At 41.4% G+C, this 19,492-nt stretch overlaps 2 protein-coding genes across 7 annotated transcripts in view; one reads left to right on the top strand and one right to left on the bottom strand.

The window, feature by feature from the left end:
- Nucleotides 1–17,889, top strand: part of LOC119555312 (brain-specific angiogenesis inhibitor 1-associated protein 2) — a 32,926-nt gene extending 15,037 nt beyond the window's left edge. The window contains exons 2-13 of one of the 6 annotated variants that reach the window (XR_005219882.1): nt 2,817–3,512; nt 11,770–11,845; nt 11,969–12,052; nt 12,126–12,187; nt 12,253–12,450; nt 12,514–12,579; nt 12,967–13,194; nt 13,577–13,799; nt 13,891–14,573; nt 14,629–14,780; nt 17,321–17,422; nt 17,489–17,889. Coding sequence is in view for 4 of the 6 variants with exons in the window: in XM_037866634.1 (XP_037722562.1) it covers nt 3,468–3,512; nt 11,770–11,845; nt 11,969–12,052; nt 12,126–12,187; nt 12,253–12,450; nt 12,514–12,579; nt 12,967–13,194; nt 13,577–13,799; nt 13,891–14,573; nt 14,629–14,780; nt 15,414–16,818 (3,222 nt within the window). In the remaining 2 variants the exon portion in view is untranslated. Of the gene's footprint in view, nt 1–2,816; nt 3,513–11,769; nt 11,846–11,968; nt 12,053–12,125; nt 12,188–12,252; nt 12,451–12,513; nt 12,580–12,966; nt 13,195–13,576; nt 13,800–13,890; nt 14,574–14,628; nt 14,781–15,413 lie in introns of all 6 variants that reach the window. The other 5 variants (XR_005219881.1, XM_037866635.1, XM_037866637.1 and 2 more) reach the window with 5 other exon arrangements.
- On the bottom strand, nt 1,482–2,666 carry LOC119555316. Its single transcript, XM_037866640.1, has 3 exons — nt 2,619–2,666; nt 1,709–2,258; nt 1,482–1,654 (listed from the first exon to the last, which is right to left on the bottom strand). The coding sequence occupies exons 2-3, from the start codon at nt 2,241–2,243 to the stop codon at nt 1,482–1,484; spliced, it is 708 nt and encodes a 235-aa protein (XP_037722568.1). The 5' UTR covers nt 2,244–2,258; nt 2,619–2,666.
- Nucleotides 17,890–19,492: the final 1,603 nt, after the last annotated feature.

Raw genomic sequence — 19,492 nt, 5'->3', positions numbered from 1 at the left:
GCCCCCGGCTGTGCCGGCAGGCTATAAATTTGATATTCAAAGTATATTTTCAATTTCTACGCGAATAGATATTTCCATAAATAAACCGCATAAATCAGAGCTGGGGCCGTAGAGCTGACAGAGCTCAAAAGCGAACTCGGCTCATTAGTAATCAAAAGCTGTGCAGCTCCCCGGATCGAGAAGAATTCGGGGATCGGGGGCCTGTGGCAGCGGAGAACTGGAGAATCGGAGACAGGCTCTGAGACACGGCCATTGAATTCTAGCCAAGAGCGGAGACTTGCACAAATTGTTGCACAAGCGCGGACCAGTGATTCGTGGGCCGTAAGTGGCTGCTTGCCACTGGAGCGATGTCGCCAACGCATCGAAGTCGCCTCCAGCTCCTTACAGACCACACTGAGAAAAAAATAGATGGGATATGATGATCATTTTGATGAAAATTAGTATCAATTTTATGCGATTTCTCGCTCTTTTTTCTCGACGAGAGTATTTTTCAGGGACCGTATCAGTTATAAACATGCTTTAATCATTTAATCATTGGAAGAAACCAAAATTGCTTAATAAATAATATTGCTGTTCAATTAATTTAGCTAATACCTGATAGTCATTGAACACAAAACTCTGTCATTCAATGATTTTTCAATGATCTGAAAATAATACATATTTAAAGTTGCACATTTTTCTGCTCAGTGTACTCTCTGGGGAACGATAGCCAAGACTCTCCAGACCACCGAGCACAGAACCCCTGTTACCTTGTTGACTTTGTCTTAATGGCCATTTTGGTTGTGTTGCTCTGTGGCAATTTAAATATTTTAGCCATTTCATTTTGAGTTTTATGCTGCTACTGCCGCCGACCGGCAAAAACACTCGAGTGTCGCTTGTTGAGCGTTTAAAAGATCGACAGAGATTTCTACTATTTTGCATTTGAGCAGTGGTCACTACTTTACTAGTTTACAACATTTTTTCAAGCTTTTTCCCAACAGTGTTGATGTTAAGTGGAATTTTTTGTGTCGGACAAAGAAAACCAAAAAATACATAAAATCTGCCAAAATATTTTAAGGCATGTTTAAAATATTTGAATGCAATCATTGAATACATGATGATTTATATTAGTTTACAATGCTTTCTAAAGATTTATTGGTGGTAAATAAAATATTAATAATAATAAACAAATGCCCAAGTTTTAAGGCTTAAGGCTTCGTTTTTAATCAAGTCTCGGCTCTTTTCATTTAACACCTTTGGTTTACAAAAGTCATTAATATTATTAAGTAATTAGCAACTTTATCAAATGCTACACATGACTGAATATGTTAATAAATAAAATTTCCAGTAGCAATTATGCGAGTCTCATGAATCAATAAATTCCATAAATGTATTTTTTGTGTTTTGAGATAGATATGTTAAATATATTAGTGTAGTAGCAAATAAATATGGATACAAAAGCTAAGTAGGTTTTAGGAATGTTTATAAATCATTTTCTCCATTTAGTTGCTTTTGTTTGAGGACTTTTTGACTTTGATTTTGGTTCCGCCCACCGATGACTTCTTGCGGCCATTTAATTTGGCCTTGTTGGAGGACAATACGGCCGGTTTGGGTTTAACCACCCTGGCCTCGACCCGAATGTAAAGGTCATAGTTGAAGTCGCCACAAGTCTTGCCTATATGAAATGCATTAGCTAAGTTGGGATTACGAATATTTATATGCACATTACCACAACACATTTCCTCGCCGCAGGACTCGCAGGTCATCAGTCTAGTTTCCACAATGCCCGATTTATTCTTGATCTTCTTGACACAGTTGTTTAGGGCAAACTCCCTGCGATCCCTGGCCTCCGTTTTCAGTTCCAGCTTTCCCATCTCGACCATCCGGCTGAAGTACTCCTCCTCCTGCTTGTTCTTGGGCCTCAAGGTGGTCAGCATCTTCCAGTCGATGGGCACGGCGCACAGTTCCATCAGCACCACGTCCTTCATTTCACTGGGCACGGGATCCGCATAGGTGTACATCGCCTCCCGTTCCCCGTTGGCCCTCAGCAGTTTGCGCATCTCCTTCTTGGGCATCTTGAAGGCGTAGTCCTTCTCCCGGATCTTTATCTCCTCGGCGCGCACCTTCACCGGCCGCATCTTGTAGTCGGGCACCTTCTCCAGCAGCCGCTTGAACTCCTCGACGGTCTGGATGTTGCTGCGACTGAGGTCCAGAACGGGGACCACCGTCTTCTTTTTGCCCAGGAGGTCGTCTAGTTTGCTCATCCTGAAGTCTGATGCCTATTTAAATAACTGTTTAATCGATTTCTTGGAAATATATGTAAAGAAATATATGTTTCTTTTGGAACAAAAGTGCTCATAAAACAATATGAAATGTGGGATTCGGCATTCCATTTCACTTAATTTCAAATAACTAATAGTACAGAAAGTTAATCTACGTTTTATATAGGGTTCCCAAAATATTAATCTTCCCTTCTCTGTATTATAATTTGAATTATTAATAGTCCAGTAAGTAAACTTTAGTTTCATTTAGGGTTACGGAAATATTAAACTACCTTTCTGTTCCAATACAAAACATATATTTTCTTTCACCACAGGATCATTAAATATTTAAATTTAAATTAATAGAAACTAACTTACCTCCGTTCAATTAATGCTATTAAGTGGTAAAGATTTAGTAAGTTTTATATATTTTGCCAAGCTGCAACTTCTTTACCTGTGAAAAGTCCTTAGCGAGTATCGATTAAATATTGCCGGTTGCCTAGCATTTCTGCTCATCCGATATCAGGGGTTTTCTCTGCCAGCTGACTGACCAATATTCCTATTCTCTCTTTCCAGATCCACGAACAACTCCATCACGTGCCGAAGCCACAAGTTGTTGATAAGTTAGTGGGCAAACAACAAATACGACCCGAAGACCCAAGAAACCCGTCGAGAGACCGAAACAGAAACAGAAATAGAAACAAACAAACTCAAGACTCAAAACTCTTGGCTGGCATTTCATTTGCCCGGATCGCGTTACGTGGTGCGGTTGGTGTTTCGAATACTCGTCTGCCCGCCAAAAAGAAAGTCACGACAGAAACGAGATTTCCAAGATTCTGCAACGAAAGTCAAAGTTACAAGTTTACTCCAAATTCGAGTCTTTCGGCCCGGTTCAACGTATTGCCACTTTCGGGTCTCCGTCTCCAGTCTACAGTCTACAGTCTTCAGTCTTTTTTCGGTGCCTCAGTCTCCCCGTGTGTGCCACTTTAGAAAGTGAAAATCGAGTGCAGTCCGCGACTTTGTCTCAATCTGAATCGAAATCCATCGGCGGCCTTTGGGCGCTGCAGTTGAAAGTGAATTTCTTGGGCTGCAAGTGATTTTCGGGTTTCGGTTTTCCATTTTCGGGCGCTCAATTCATCATTATCGATCAGTAGCCCGGGGCTTTTGGCTACTTGAGTCCACTTCACATCCATCGACAGGAGGGCCCGGCGAATAAGTGCAGCAACCATGGAGGCCGAGGAAGTTACCAAACTCGTCGACGGCGTGTACAGAGTAAGCCTTTTCTTCATTATTACATCATTTTGTATTTGTTTTGTTAATTAAAACACTGTATGAGTGGTTAATTGATAAAAAAAACTGGATGCTACGGAAAATGTGGGCATTCTAGAGGGTCACAAGCATTATAAAAGATCTTATAAAATATTATTATTACAACATTTTGTGTTTGTTTTATTAATTAAACCATTCTATAAATTGGTAATTGCTGATAAAAATGGATGCTATGGATAATATATAGGCATTCTAGGGGTCACAAACATTATTACATATATTAAAAATATTATTACGAAGTTTTCGATTTGGAAATGGTTAAATCAAAAATGTTTAAATTGAAAATAAAATAAATATAGCAAATTACCATCACAGTCTATTATATATTTGGTCTTGTCTACGACTGTCTTACAACATCTCTGGTATTACAAATTCAATCGTTTCATAAGAATCTTTAATACGAACCCCAATTACATACCTATCATCTTTTCATTTATTTGAGGGTCGAATCAAAACTTATGTAATCCCACTGACACCTAAATAGCAACGTAACTATTACATGAAGGCCATTTCTATTAGCCACTTGAGACTAATTCACCGTAAGGCTCATAGCGATGTTTACCCTTTTGGAAAACAATTTATAACTTAAACGTTTTCTTTTTGTAGACTAAAATTTATCGCCACACGCGATCTCCAAAAGCGGCTGCAAATGAAAGCAAGCCACATTAATCTATAAAATGAAAACAAAAAACCGTGACTTGAAAGTTTACTTTGGATACCCTTGAAATTTGCCGAATTTATATTTATAGATATTAAAAGTTTATTTAGAGTGTGTGCAATTATAGTTATTAAAATGTTAAAGTACTTTAGTTTTGGTTCATAAACTTTTTACTGACAGGTTTTTTATAATTAGTTAGAGTATCTAATTAACGTATATTTGAAGTATTCGTTTGTTCAAATAAGGAAGATAATGAGAACTTGCAAAGTGAAGAATATTATAAACATAAAAGCCAATAATGCCAGCTAGAATGAAAACATACATTTAAATGCTAAGCCGGTTTTTTTTAAATAACATTGTATTTTAAATCTTAAATTTCTTAAATATCAGTTAGTGAAATAAAATAACTAGATATGCTAACAACCTTAAGCTTTAACTACCACTCTTAAGGAGTGTTTAAATCATAACCAGAAACGGAGAACCATAAATATTTGTAGATAAAAATGGCAGGCAGCATTTGAAAGTGAATTTTTTCTTGTCGGCTGGGCTGCTGTAAATTCGTAGCCAAATTTGGTCACGACACACGGTGGCTGTGTTGTATCTTTCGGCATACTTTTTGGCCACATATACATCGCCTCTGAGAAACCCGTATATCCCAGCCGAGCAAACGAGCTCAATTGGAGGTTTGATTTGTTTGTTTGCGGATCGCCTGGAACTCCAAAATCCTCCCAAGTCGACGACAGACGCGACGACTCCGCCTCGAGAGTTTGGCAAGTTTCGGCTTCTCTTTTTTTTTCCTTTGCAGCGGTTGCATCTGCCCCAAGTTGATGGGTATTGCACATTTCGCGCATCTATTTCATTATGTAACTTGGTGAATTTTTTTTTGTTTTGGGAAAACTTGTTGTTGCCGTTGCTGCTGCCATTTCTGCTGCGGTTTCTGCCGCTTGAAGTTGCGGAAATTTTGTTTTTGGGCCGCTTCCTTGGTTGTTGCACATGGCTGCATTTTCGCGACCACCATTTGCATTTTTCCCGCCTGGGTTTTTCTTTTATTTTTCGCACTGTTATTGTCGTCGTCGCAGCCGTGTAATGTAAATCGAATAAATAGGTGCTGCCGTGCCGGCTGTTTTAATTAGTGGCCACTTGACAAGCCCGAGTGCAAACGAAAGACTCAGGAAACGAACTCGCTGGCTGTCAATGGCAGGAAAAAATGGGAATTCGAATTGGAATCTCAGTGGTCGTGCATCAATCAACTGAATCTACTTCCCCAACACACACACCAGATTATGACTTAATTCCCGTTGATTTATGCGCAATTTGCTTGACTGCTCTGGCTGAACTGGTCTATCAATCGATTTATTATATCAACATACGACTTTTACAGGTTTTATTGTTTTACTGCATTTATTTGGCCTGGGTTCGCATAATAGAGTGGCTTGGTTTTTCTGTCTGGGACTGTGTGAATTAACTTCTGGCTTGGTCCGTGCAGGTTCTTAAACGGGTTTTAATTAATTCTATAGCATTCGGTTTTCGGCTGGCTATTCTAAACTCATTAGCAGACCGCTTTTGCTTGTCTTTATTTAGAGGCGCAACTTGGCCTTTCTAAAATTGGCACACTTAAATGTTTTAAGAGGGTTTCCACATATGCGGGTATGCAAATAGAGCAGGAATGTTCGATTTCACTGGTCATTAGCTAAGTGATTGATTTTGGCGAATTTTCAATAAATTATCTCGTACACTTGAAATATATATTTATACCTTTTTACAAAACCTCTAAATTATATGTTTTGGGCTCTGGTCATAATTTATTGTTATTTTCGATGGATTTTTCATGTTAAAAATGATTAATTTAGATCCCTTGTGTATTTAAATGCTTATATAATTTACCAACTTCGTTGTAATTTATGAAAATCGCTGAATTTTTTGCCCGCACCCGTAATAAATCTTGTACTCCATTCAGCCATAAATCTTGAATGGCAAACGAGTAAAGTTGGTTGAGAGATGTACTCAAGAGATGATTGCATTACTCGCTTTCACTTTCCCTATTTAAAAGCAAAACGTTTCTTATGATTCTTCTGAAGATGCAAATACAAAGCTTTAAGCAAAAAAATGTAAGTAATATTAGTCAAAGTTATTTTCTGTTGTGTTTGTGAGTCATTTTGGTAATTTTAGGTTTATTGCCCATGAATTTATCCCACACACAGAACCCCTCGAAATTCCCCAATCAACAATTCGTTCTCCCCTCAAGTGAATCCATATTATTTTTTCGAGTGAATAAAACCGCAAGTTGGGCCGTCAAGTCGATGTTAAAAACGCATTTCATTCAAACAGCTGCCAGCGAAATGACGGTGGCGATGAATGCCTCCGGATTGTTTGTCATTCGCTTAGATTTATGGCACATTCTCCGCAACATAAATCGAAACTGAAGCCGCCGTGAGAGGCCGATGCCGGTGATCCGATCAGAATGACATCCAGCTGACCACACAAAAGCCAACCTGCTGGGGGCAAAAAAGTAAAGACCGAAGAAGACAGGCTGGCGGGAAGGAGGTGAAGCCCCTCAAGAGTTTGGCACCCAGCGTGGCGCAGATACATAGATACACATAGTACATGTAGTGGGACGAAGGTGTCCGATGTGCCGAAGCTCCGGCAAGAAATGCAGAAATAAATTAAAATCGCAGACGGTCCGGGGGTTTGGATTGGAGCTGTGAAAAGAGGCGGCAAGTGTGCACCTCGGACCAAAGAACTGCAAATTGCAAACTGCAAACTGGGAAATGGAAAATGGTCTTGGGCACTGAGGACTGCAGCTGATTGCCATGTTTGAAAGGCATTTCTAAGGCTGCTGCTGCATTAGAGGGGCCGACGCCACTCGGAACGATGTCACATCGTCTGGGTTGGATTGAGGGGATTGGATCCGGGGGACGGGGCTCGGATGGGCATGGGCAGGGGTATGACCATGGCAAATGGAACTGGGTTAACGTCCGACTCGCCGGCGAGAAGCCCTACCAATCCCAGTGGGTCCATTTCTCGTTTACCCTAACTGAAGGGATTGCGCCGCTTTTTCTAAACTATTAAATAATATTTATTTAAATGTTTTTGGTGGTGATAAGGACCTTTTCTGATATTATTAAGAATACTACTTTGATCGGAATTAATAAATTTGTATATTAGATGAAATTTGTTTAATGTGCTACTATCCTCAGTTTTGTATCTTTTAAATATTTAAGCTTAAAAATTAATAAATTATCTATATAACACCATTTCGAGATAAACTCTGTAAAAGATTTCTAGCCTAGAGGTCAAACTTTTACATTCCTGACGCTCTATGTATAAAAGATAAGATTTTTATGTGTACATAACGTATTCATAAATTACTGAACGAATGTGAATAATTGAATTTATATGAGCTTTAAAACATCAGTAATATAAAATATTCCCCTTTCTTAATTTTTACCAAATAATATAAAATCCTTAGCAGATTTTAATAAATCCTTTAAAACTCTGTGAGCCAAATTGAGTTATTTTTCAAAACCAACTTATGCCAACGTAACTTGCCTTTACCTTAAACCATTAGTGAAAAGGTAGAGCCCACATATTTCGCCCATCGTTAAAGTCTAACAACTTTCCGTGTCCTGATCCCATATATATCCCTATCACCAAGGACATCTGGTCTTCGCTTAGACAAAATTACAATTTAATTTCAGCTTTTTTTCCAAGTGCCTGGGAAGAAGTCACGCAAGCGAGAATTATTTACGTTTAGCATTTTTCACGCACTTTGCGTTCATCTGTCAGAGAGTTGGGGTCTTGGAAAGGGGGGCCTCACCACTCCCATGTCCCCCTGAACCCCGACCCCTGAAAGTAAGGCGTGACTGGTTGCGCCTTGACGCCTTCGTTGAGGTTTTGTCAACAGTTGACTTGGGTTGCCGACTCCGTTGAATTGTTGCTGGCAAACCTGTTGCGTGTTGCTTTTTGCATTTGTTGGTTTCTAATTGGCATAATTGCGGTTTACTGTTGTTGCCTGGGCCGGTGCTGCATTCTCGCATGCTCTGAAGTGGGTGTGTCGCTCGCTGGCGTCGCTGAATTATGGCCTAACCCGCAAGAGGCTCTCCAAAAGCCACCTCATTTCCCTGATCCACACTAGCAACGCGACACCGGAAAAAATATAACATATTGTAAAACAATATAATAACATTTTAGATGGTATTCCATAAATATTTAACGATTTAAGACAATCAATTATAACCATTGTTGTATTTTAGTCAACATAATAGTATAACTCTAGAGATGCCCTCCAAATAACTATTATCAGTATGTCACGATTTAATTATTTTTTAAATCAGCAGTCGATAACCTCCAACCAAGCGTTTATCCTCAAAAGATCTGTTAGTTATCTGCCGCCACACGTTCAGTATACATAGGTGTAGTTTTTGGGTAAAAAAAAACGTAATTACTTAACTTAATTTGTTGTATGTATGTACAAGGGTTATGAATGTACCTATATTTCTCAAGATATCTTTATACACGTAAGTCTAAAACATATTAAAAATCCCAATACTTTTGATATATGTTTTTTAATATTTTTGGAATTTTACCCTTAACTAGTTTATTCCAAAAACAAATTAGAACGGATATCAACAATATTAAAAAATTAAAAAAAATTAACACAAGTGCTAAGTAATTTTCTTCTCTGTGTACCGCCCAACATTCCGCGTGGTTGGCTTTTTAAGTAAAGGGGAGGCTTTCATGTTATGCTTTGCATTTAGTCTCTGTTTTAATTAAAAGAAAATTATACATGTGTGGCGCTCAGTGGTGGCGATTTATGTTAAGCGACGATTAGAGACCAAGTCAGTTGGATTTGGGCCTGGGTTTTCAACTGGGGATTGGGATCTGGGTACTGAGTACTGAGTACTGGGTACTGGGCAAGACTACCTCAATTTATTTTGGGTTAAGTGTTGTCGGTGGGTCGCAGATTCGCGGGCGTGATAAGCGATTGCGTCAGCTTTAATACCAAGAGTGGGTGAGCAAGGAGAAATGTTAATTGCTGGATCGAACGAGCGGGAATTTGTTAAGCAGTTAGGCCAATTACACGAACAGATAGCCATCGCACTTAAAGGAAACCTGATATGTATGTACTTTTGTTTTTTAATTGCGAGCAATAGGGGGCTTAAATTTTATTAAATGGGATTTAAATTTTTTTCAAAAAGCTACCAAATTAAAAATATGTCGAAAAATCGAAATTATAAAAAAATTTAGCTTTGTTAATGATCGTGTTAAAATTTTCTTATAACAGTTTTGCCTTTGACTACTTTGCTTTGTTCACTGATTTTATAATCTGTCATAATAATTACTCCCAAGGGTATAATTATTTTACGAGCCCTAAGGTAAATCCCAAGTAGATACTCAGAGCTCAATCCGAAAACATTGATTGCATTAACCACAAAATGTGTTTACCGCAAAGCGTTGGGAAACGAAACAATTAACATTGATAAACCCATAAACGTTGAGCCCCAAAGGTCTTCGAAAACGCACTTGAGTCCACGAAGTCACTTGGCTATCTGTACGTGTTATTAAAGTATCTGTATCAAAATTAAATAATCTACGCTGAGGTCAGCAGAGTCAAGTACACTTGGGTAAAATAAACATTAGAAGATACACCGAACTGCAGGTTTTCCTTACAGCACATGTATCTGTATCTTTGAGTGCAGTTTTGAGCTAAATCAGCCAGCTAGTAGATCATAAAAGCAAACACTCGGGCAAGTTGAATCGTTAAACGGAGACGACCTTGTGGTTGAGTTTCCAAGTATCTGAGTATCTAAGTATCTACGTATCTAAGTATCTGAGCTCGATTCATTCCCACGCCTTGCTGCCACATTTGTAGCCAATAAATTTAGAAAAGCAAATATGTCGAGGCGTAAACATTTGGCAATAACCCGTGGCACAAACGAAGCGAACTGTTCCGCACAGAATGCGTTGTTTACATATGGGTTTTTGACATTTTGTTGCTAATTACTTGGGGGCCAAATAATTCGGTAGTGCGACTTGAGTGCCAGGCTTTTTATAATGGAGGACGGAAGTGATTGGTACGTATTTCTCTTCAATCACCAGAACAACAATCAATTATACTTACCCGAAATATCGCATAGTTTCTAACGAATATTTAAAAAGTGCGGCTTTGGAACAATGCAAACGCTTTGTGGCCAAAAAGAATTCAAATTTTTTTCGGCGTTTGAGTTTATTTGGGCTTGCGTGTTAAGTGTTCGGCATTGTCTGGTCGACAACTCAACTTTGGGCCAGGCCCAGGACCAAAGTGTTTCTTTGTCGTTATTTATGGTGTTTTATGGTGTCAACACCGCGGTGATGTCAGCCTCCCTTCCACATGACTATCCGTTCACGTCATCCCGCCGTAATGCATCTCATCTCAAAGCCCGGTCCCGAAGTGTATGCAAATCTGTACTCATGTGCCAAGTTGTTAATTAATTGTCGCTTTGCTGTTCATCATTTTGCATTTTCCGAGGCCCTCCACCTGAGATCAATTGATTGATAATATGTATGACTCATTTCCAGATGGTGTAATTCGTATTTAATTAGATTTGCTTAGGGGCGAGTTCTGTGGATGATAAATAACCTAAGGCCAAAGAAATATCAGGGGGTTCAAGTTTATCGATGATTGATGATCATAAGTGTTCGATGAAAAATGAAATTTTCTTATTCCTTATGCCTTTTAATTTTCATACGACTCTTATAACATATTTTAGTTTATCTTTTATCTGTTACTTGGCGATGAGTCTTAAAATTCTCAATGGAAAACTAGGTTAGATCCAGTTAAATCTAATCAAGTTTTCATCTAGTCTAAAACGGGTTAAGTAATAAACCATAAAACTGAATGGAAGTCTTTCTCATTTGTTGTTAAGTAAAAATTTTACTACCGGCAGTAAAAAATGCAACCTATAAATTCCAACTTTATTTTTGCGCACTACGTTAACCGAACAGGTTTAACAATGCTAGGATAGGTGATATAATGCTTGGAGAACTGGTTAATATGGATCACGTTTCCAGAATGTAAATTAAATTGCTATGCAATTCTATGCCTTGAAATAATAGATTTATTCGGCTGCCAATTCACCAAGTACTATCAGCTTTCCTAGCAAAAGAACCGCTAGTGCTGAAAATGCATTTACAAGCCATGTTTGCTGATAAGCCAGATAACTTTCATTTACATTCACCGCTACTAAATCATAGATGAGAGATTACTAAATGAGCAATTAGCATTACGAATATGTTCAGTTGGAAACACGGAACTAATGGTGTCGCTGCCTGACCACAACATTGTCTCAAATCAACTTATACAACCAGACTTTTACTGCCCGCGGCAAAACGGGGAAAACCATTACCAACTTTGAGGGGGGGGGAATGTTTATGCCTAATGAAATTGAAATGTTGGTGCATGCTGGTCCGTAAATTACACTTAATTAACCACATCGTATGATAAGCTACTATATCGTATATGAGTACCAGAGCTAACGACACCATCGATCTCCTCACTTGCAGAACATACTCGATAGATTCAATCCGGGTGCCAGGCAACTAATCGCGGCGGGCAAAAGTTACCTCAAGGCGTTGCACGGTGAGTTCGAGTGCCATGTGGTATATGTACAGATACCCCTGGTATGGTAACACCATAATCGACTGCTGCAAGTGGGTACTGTTAACTAATTTGCAATGCATTCCGTGCCATTTCATGCAACAGGTGCCGCAACCGCCTCGCGTCTATTCAATGAAGCATTGGCCAAGATTGCGATGAACGCCCAGCAAAGCGGAACGGGCGATATTGGTAAGACCCACTCGAGACCCCAAAGCCCCCACAAAAACCACATTTGATCTTAACTATCTTCCATTCCGTTTAGGTTCGGCTTTGATGAGCGTTGTGAATGTCAACAAGGAGATTCAGGAACAGCAGATGAATATAGTAAGTAATATGGGGGATTACCATTTAGAGAACCACTAACTTACAACCAACTTATTGTATTCTAGCTAAAAGCCTTCTACGTGGATCTTCTGGTGCCATTGGAGACAAATCTGGAGAAGGACACGAAGGTGGTGCAGCATGAGCAGAAGAAGTTCCTGCAGCAGCACAAGGTGCGAATGGAGAGCTACCAGAAGGCGGTCTCCACGATGAAGAAGCAGCGCAAGAAAAAGGCCACGCCCGAGAATACCGAAAAGGAGCTAAGGGTGAGTGGATTATAATAACACAAACGATCCGAAGAGCGGCCAAAAAACTTCACTTTCCCACAGAGCCTTCAGTTGCTCGAGGATCAGAAGAAGAAGCTGGATGTGTTCTGCGATCAGAGCTACAAGAATGTAAGTTCATTGGCTGCTAGCCGAAAATTGATCCTCAGATTACACAGAAAAAAATACCATGTTTAAAATTCGATTTTGATGTTTGGTTTTGGTGTTCAATCTTTTATTATCAAGTAATTTTAATTTGGAAATCATAAATATAAAAACCAAGTAATGATACCATTATTTAACTTATCATATCATCTACAAGGAGATTTAAAATATGAGTTTTAAGCCTGCTTCTAAGCTTTCATCCAGATGATTCCGCATTAAAGGTTTTTTATTATATTTTTTTAAATCGTTTTCTACACATAATTTTAAAATTTCAAAAAAAATTCAAATGATCCGAGAAATTAACAAAAATGTGTTGCCATGACTATTTTTTCCCCACTTCCGTTCTGGAAAAAGGCCATGACACAGGAGCGCCGACGATATGGATTCGTCTTGGAGCGCCAGTGCTCAATCGCCAAGCACTGGATGGCCTACCACACCACCGGCAAGACGGTAATTGATAATAATTTCGAAAATTGGCAAGAGATTGCCGCTTCTCGTGAGATCATTCCCCCGGCCGCCTATGAAAGTGGATACAGCAGCAGCAACGGCCACAACAACAACAGCGGCAACATGCGACGCCTGGTGAGTCATCGCCCCAACTCCCCATCTCCGCCCATTATAATCCCAACCGATCCCATCCGATTATGCGCTAACTTCTCTATTAGCCCTCCGGATCTTCTATTTCCCGTAAAAACAAGAAACAGAAGAACCATTGTATTACCTATGTATATAATATATATACATAGATATAAAATTCGGTTTATTAAGTCCTGGGTTACATTACAAAAAAGGGTCTTTCAATGGAGTTCGGTGCTCTTCCAATTTAATTCTATCAAAAATCAACTCAATTAAGTAACAATATTCTTTAACAAGTTTGATAAAATGGTTACTTTATTTAAAATACTGTTAGGACCACTATAATATATATAACATATTTACTGAATCCATGTTTTCTGTTCATAAGGAGCGAATTAAGGACGGCGAGGATGATCACCTCCAGAGTCACGGGGCGCAGCTGAAGAAGTCGCGTAGCATCGACGCCCCCTATGGTGATATGCGCACCCTTCACGAGCGGGAGAACATTTCCGGAATGGGCGTTACTGGGGCCTCGCACTATGCCCAAAACTCTCTGCCACGTGCCAAGTCCGACTTCAATCTGGCCTTAGTTGGCACTGGCCAAAGTTCAGGTGGGCATACCAGTTGGTTTAGATAAGAATCCTATGGAAAATACAAATGTAATTGAATATTATCATGTTTAACGATATCTATGATTGGCAGGCAACAAACACAAGATCATCGAGGAGCAGCTGGCCACTTTGGGTGACGATCAGCGCGGCGATCAGCGTCCCTTGGTGAAGGCCCTTTATGCCTACATGCCCTCCGGGGAGAACCAGTTGTCCTTCGAGGAGGGCGACCGCATAGCTCTGGTGGGCGGCAAAGCCAAGGGCTGGCAATTCGGCGAGAATCTAAGAACGCAGCACTTTGGCTGGTTTCCGGTGGCCTACACTAATGCGGAAGTGGCGGAGACGACCACTTCCGGCGGCCGGCGTTACGAGAACATGCTGATGGGCTACGAGCGGAATGGAGGCGGTTCGGGTTCCGGATCCGGAGGAGGTGGTCTGCGAAGCTATCAGCAGCAGCAGCAGCAGGACTACGAGGCTCAGTTGGAACTGATGGAGAACCACGAGGCAACGTACAGGCGGCGAAGGAACCACAGTGCCGAGGAGTCATCGCCCACAAGGATGTTCGGCGACACCATTAAGCAGCAGAAGAAGTACCGTCCCGGCTCGGGAGCCAATCCGCGTCCGGGTCCGCCACCCACACTACCGGCTCCGGTGCCAAATGGGCCGCAAAGTCAATCCTCCAGGATGCTGAACAGCTCGCAAAGCTTCTGCGCCTCCAACGGAGGAGTAACGGCGGCGGTGGAAAGACGCAAGCAAAAGCTGCTCAATGGAGTCCAGGTAGGATTCATTTAATAGGTGTGTTAAGGGACCCTAACTAATGATTTTGTTTCAGAGCTCCAAGAGCCATCCTTCGGGAAAATCAGGAGTGGCGGCCAAGACCTCGCTGCACAGCAGCAATGACAGTGGATTCGCCAACGAGCCTCCACCACAACCGGAAGTGGACTACTCTGACGAGGAACCAGCCACACAACGAGTGCCCATTCGGTAGGTGAAGCTATAAAGGATTATACTCTGAAAGACGGGATTTGTCTTTAAAATGTATAACAATTGGTGCTCAATGGACCATTATTTCCAAGGAATACGTTCTTGGTATAGTACCATTTGTAATCTATTTTCAATAATAGGATCCGTCTTTTAGAGCATCATCCAATATTATAAGTATAATATACAAAATAGGCTTGGAGAGCAGGAATATGAGGTTTTTCATTATTAACTTACGAAAGATGTATAAAAACCATTCTAAACTGTTTTAATAGATAGATTAAATGTACATATATTAATATAGAGCCACAGGGTTCGTGCTCTCCAAGCCAAGCCACAAAATCCCGCCTTATCTCTTCCTTTGTCACTAATTCGTATCAACATAGCCCATTTAACCTAAGTCCCTACCGTGCTATTCCATTAACTTAGTGCCTGATTTGCCTTATTTGATAAGATTGATTTATTTTCATTTGCTTTTCTTCCGTTCTTGTTTGATTTCATGTATCGCCATTATGCCCTGTTGTCATCCTTTGTGTTAACCACCCAAAAATGCACCCAAAACACCACACACAAACACACCGAAACCTCCACCCACCGATCACACAACGAAATATCCAACGCGATTACGAAAACTAGACGCCGGGCGGACACCAACTCGCATACCAACACGGTGCCCCGGGATGTGGCCTCGTGGACGTTGAACCGGAACTTCCGGAACAGCGTTGACAGCCAAATCGACGACAAGAGCCTCCATCGGCTGAGCCGGCAGAGCGGCGGAGTTGGCAAGATGCGGTACGACCTTATAGCCTCCGATGATGAGATCCTGCAGGCCTCCAGTGCTGGGCTGAAGCGCACCAAGTCCTTCTGGAAATTCGGCGGCGGACGCAGCGGCGAGGACATCCTGGCCGGCATGTCCCTGTGGCAACACCGCGACCTGGTGGCAGCCCCGAATCTGGAGGAGATGCGCGACCGGGATGATTTGGAGCGGCGCTCGGACGAGGATCGCAACGGCACACTGACCAAGTCGCACAACTCCAGTTCCTCGCAGGAGAAGCGCGATCGCAAGGACAGCCTGACCAGCACAGAACCATATGGAGATGAGGATGATAATATATACGGGGTGAGTCCACAGCAACCACCAGCACAGCAGCAACAGCAGCAGCAGCAGCAGCAGCAGCAACAGCAGCAACAGCAGCAACATAGGAGCAGCTATACTCCCAAATCCCGGATGAAGATCATGAAGACCATTGAGATTGACATTGAAGAGCCCACGGAGTCGGAGCGAATGAGCACCATGCGACGTGGTCAGTCGCAGGATCACCAGCAGCAGCAGCACCGGAAATTGGACAAGCAGGTGTCCGGCTCGGGATCCCAGCACAAATCCCAGACCTTGAGTCGCTCCAAGACCGCCCAGCAGCAGCAGTTTCCCCAGTCCACGGACGAGGGTGAGAGCGATGAGCATGGCACGCTGAAGCTCAGCGATGTGAACAACTTCTTTGATGTGGAGGGCAAGAACAACAGCCACGGACATGGATTGGTTATGAAGACGGTGAAGCGCCAGGACATACTCAAGCAGTACTACACCAGCGAGGACGAGGAGGAGTCCGATGCGGAGCTCAAGTCGACCAGTTCCGATCCCTACGACTGCATCGTGATCAATGACCATCTGGTGCGCAAGGACGACAAGCTGCGCCGGCATCATCATCAGCAGCAACAGCAGCATCAGCAAATGGAGTTCCACACCTTCCGATCCTCCACATCCACGACGGCGACCAATACGCTTAAGAAGGGCTCCTCGAAGGAGCAGGACAGCACTCTGACCCGCAATTCGACGGCCAGTTCCAACGGAGCTCCGACGGCCACCATCCTGCCGCGGACACGCCTCCTCAAGTCCTCCGCCTCCGCCAGCAATAATGTCAGCAGTGCCACCCTGGAGCGGAACTCCAAGAGTCTGGCCGGAAACAAGAGCTACGGGCCATGGTACGACTTCTGGGATCAGGAGCAGCACGGTCAGAAGTCGGCGAGTGCCAAGCTGAAGTAGGGGAAAGGGTTAAGGATCGGCGCGAGTACGGAATATTACAAGAGTTTCGCCGTCTTCTTACCGGTTAAGAAAATGAGCAGAGAGAGAGCGGAAGGAAAGTGCAGCTGGAGAACGGAGGTGTTCGAAGTGATCCCCGTCCCATCCCAACCCTTTTCCAGTTTGCCCTGCCCTCCTTCCCTTGGATTAAGCAATATTTACCCTGTATAATTATATAGTTTTAGTCTAAGACAAGTTCTGTTTTGTTTGTTTTATGTACATACCTTATTTTAATTGTATAAGCTACTTACATTTTGTGTTTGCCCACGATGCGGAAGAGCATTTTCGTACATGCCCGAGGAAACTTCATAGAACAAGGACCTCTCCATTGAACATTCTTCCCTTGAGTTTCGGTGCCTGCATGCATATCATAAAATATATACCCTGTCTAGGATTAAGCTTCCGCCTCATTCCTCTCTCAATTCGTTAGTCGGAGTAATGCAAATGTTAATTGGTTTCTTAGCAGGCGCGGTATTTACCGCAACTATTCCATAGACTATTGACCTGTAGCGAGTCCGTATACCCCAGCTAGCCCCACCATCCCCCGTATTAGGTTGTTTTCCCAGCCGTAAGTAGAGGTCCCGCGGAGCAGGGATCGCATTCCTCAACTGGACAAGTCCTTGATCTTTTGCAGAGCCTCTCAGTTCGCCACGGTCAAGTTGCGACACACCAAGACCAACGACCGATCGGCGCCGATGATCTATCGGAGTGTGAACAAGTAGCAACGACAGCGGAAGGTGGAGTTTTCCCTGTGACCAGTCGGTGACCAAATGAACCGAAAGCTCCAGCCACACCACCCCAAACCACCCCCTCTGATTCACACCAAACACAAAAGAACGCAATCTATACAAATCACACGTTTTATATGGCGCATATACAGTTAAAGGCATTATCAGTTAGATCCTCCAGTTGCCTGGATATTTGGTAGTCATTAAGTCGTACTGTTTGTTAAAAATTCTGTTTGTATGTACTTCTATGTTAAAGTTCGAAATGTATATTCAAATACCTAAAGATTAATAAACCTTATAAAGTTCACATTTGTAATGGAAAATGAATGGGATATAATACTACGAGCTTTACCACGACTTTTTTCATTACGAAAATAAAAAGATATGCTGTGGGCATTGGAACACAAGAAAAGAGACTTAAAGAATTTAAGTTCTTGATATTTTGTCCAGGCTAACCACTCGCAGTCGTAATGTGAGCTTAAAGCCGGTCCCGATGAACGCGCAAGAAGAAACTTTGAAGAAAATTTTTGCATCAAAAAATTTAAGTTTTCAAGTCGAGGAAAAAAGTTTAAAAAGTAGATGTTTACACAAATTCGTATTTTTCAATAAGTACTGAATGGGTTAAGAAATGTATTGTTTCATTCAAACGGCATTTAAACTTGAATGGGAAATGGATAAACGAGATACATATATCTAAATTACATTAATCTTATAAGTTTACCTACGACTTCCCGGTCCCGTGCATTAACACCGTGTATTATATGCGCCCTACATATATACAGAGCACTTTCAGTATAAAAAGTTTGGAATTCTTAGAGTTGATCGTTAGTGAAATCCGAATTGGGCTCGACTTAAGACCTTTTCAGTACGAACGGTTTTACAATGTTGGGCATGGAATATTGTTAGAAAGTATACATTCCCAATTTTGCCAAAAGGGCATTGAATTGTTATTATTTAATAGTAATAAAAATGTTTCAAAATTAAATTATTTAAAAAACCAAATCGAATAAAAAAACTTTTGTTAAATAAATAGACAATAAACGCAAATATCTCTTCATACTAAAACTAAAAGCAAATTTTTTTTTTTAAAGTTTTTTCAAACGAAAAAGTCAGAAATATATACAACAAAGTTTAATATTAGAACTTTTGAATGTCGAAGGTGTTTGATCAAGACTTGTTTTTATCGAGAGTTGTTCAGCCTTTCCTGAATCATTACATAGCCGCACCGTCTTGGCATTGTTTTGCTTTGAAGTTCCTTGAGTGACTTCAGGACCTTCTCCAGCTCGTTAAGTCCGGATGGTATAATAAACGGACCGCACCACCTTCTGGCTGTTACGTGAGCGTCTTTAACCATTGTGATGTCCTTTAGTAAAGGCAGCTTTTCCAAATCTTGGATAATAGCGAGGATTTTTGGTAGTGGTACAGGAGACGAAAAATTTAAAGAAGCATGCTCTAGGTTGATCAGGCATCCGATTGTATTGATAAGCACATTTAAGTCTCCGACCCACTCCTCGTCAAAGGTAAAATACAGATTCTTTACCAAATCACCAACACCAACAACATGCATGAGGAGATACTCCTCCGAGGTCCCGGTAAGTTTCACTCTCTTGTAGAGGCTATTGGCATTATATAAAACCACGTTTCGGAAGCGGGTGCAAGCATGGGCGAAGTACAAGTGGTCCTTGGTGGGTAGATAGGTCAATATGGAAACCAGACAGTCATCGTTCAGATCCAATATCAATGAATTCATTTCAACACAATTTTTTGAGATAAACGAATGACTAACCGTTGGTCAGACCGTGTTGTTGTAGGCTCTAAATACTAAATTACTGCATAATTTGTTTTCTTGGTGGTTCAATTTTGAGTCCTGATGCTAAAGAAATATCTTTCAAGCTGATTCCAACCCAAAC

Source organism: Drosophila subpulchrella, chromosome 3L, assembly GCF_014743375.2.
Source record: "Drosophila subpulchrella strain 33 F10 #4 breed RU33 chromosome 3L, RU_Dsub_v1.1 Primary Assembly, whole genome shotgun sequence".
NCBI lineage: Eukaryota > Metazoa > Arthropoda > Insecta > Diptera > Drosophilidae > Drosophila > Drosophila subpulchrella.
This window is presented reverse-complemented; position numbering and strand designations above follow the sequence as displayed.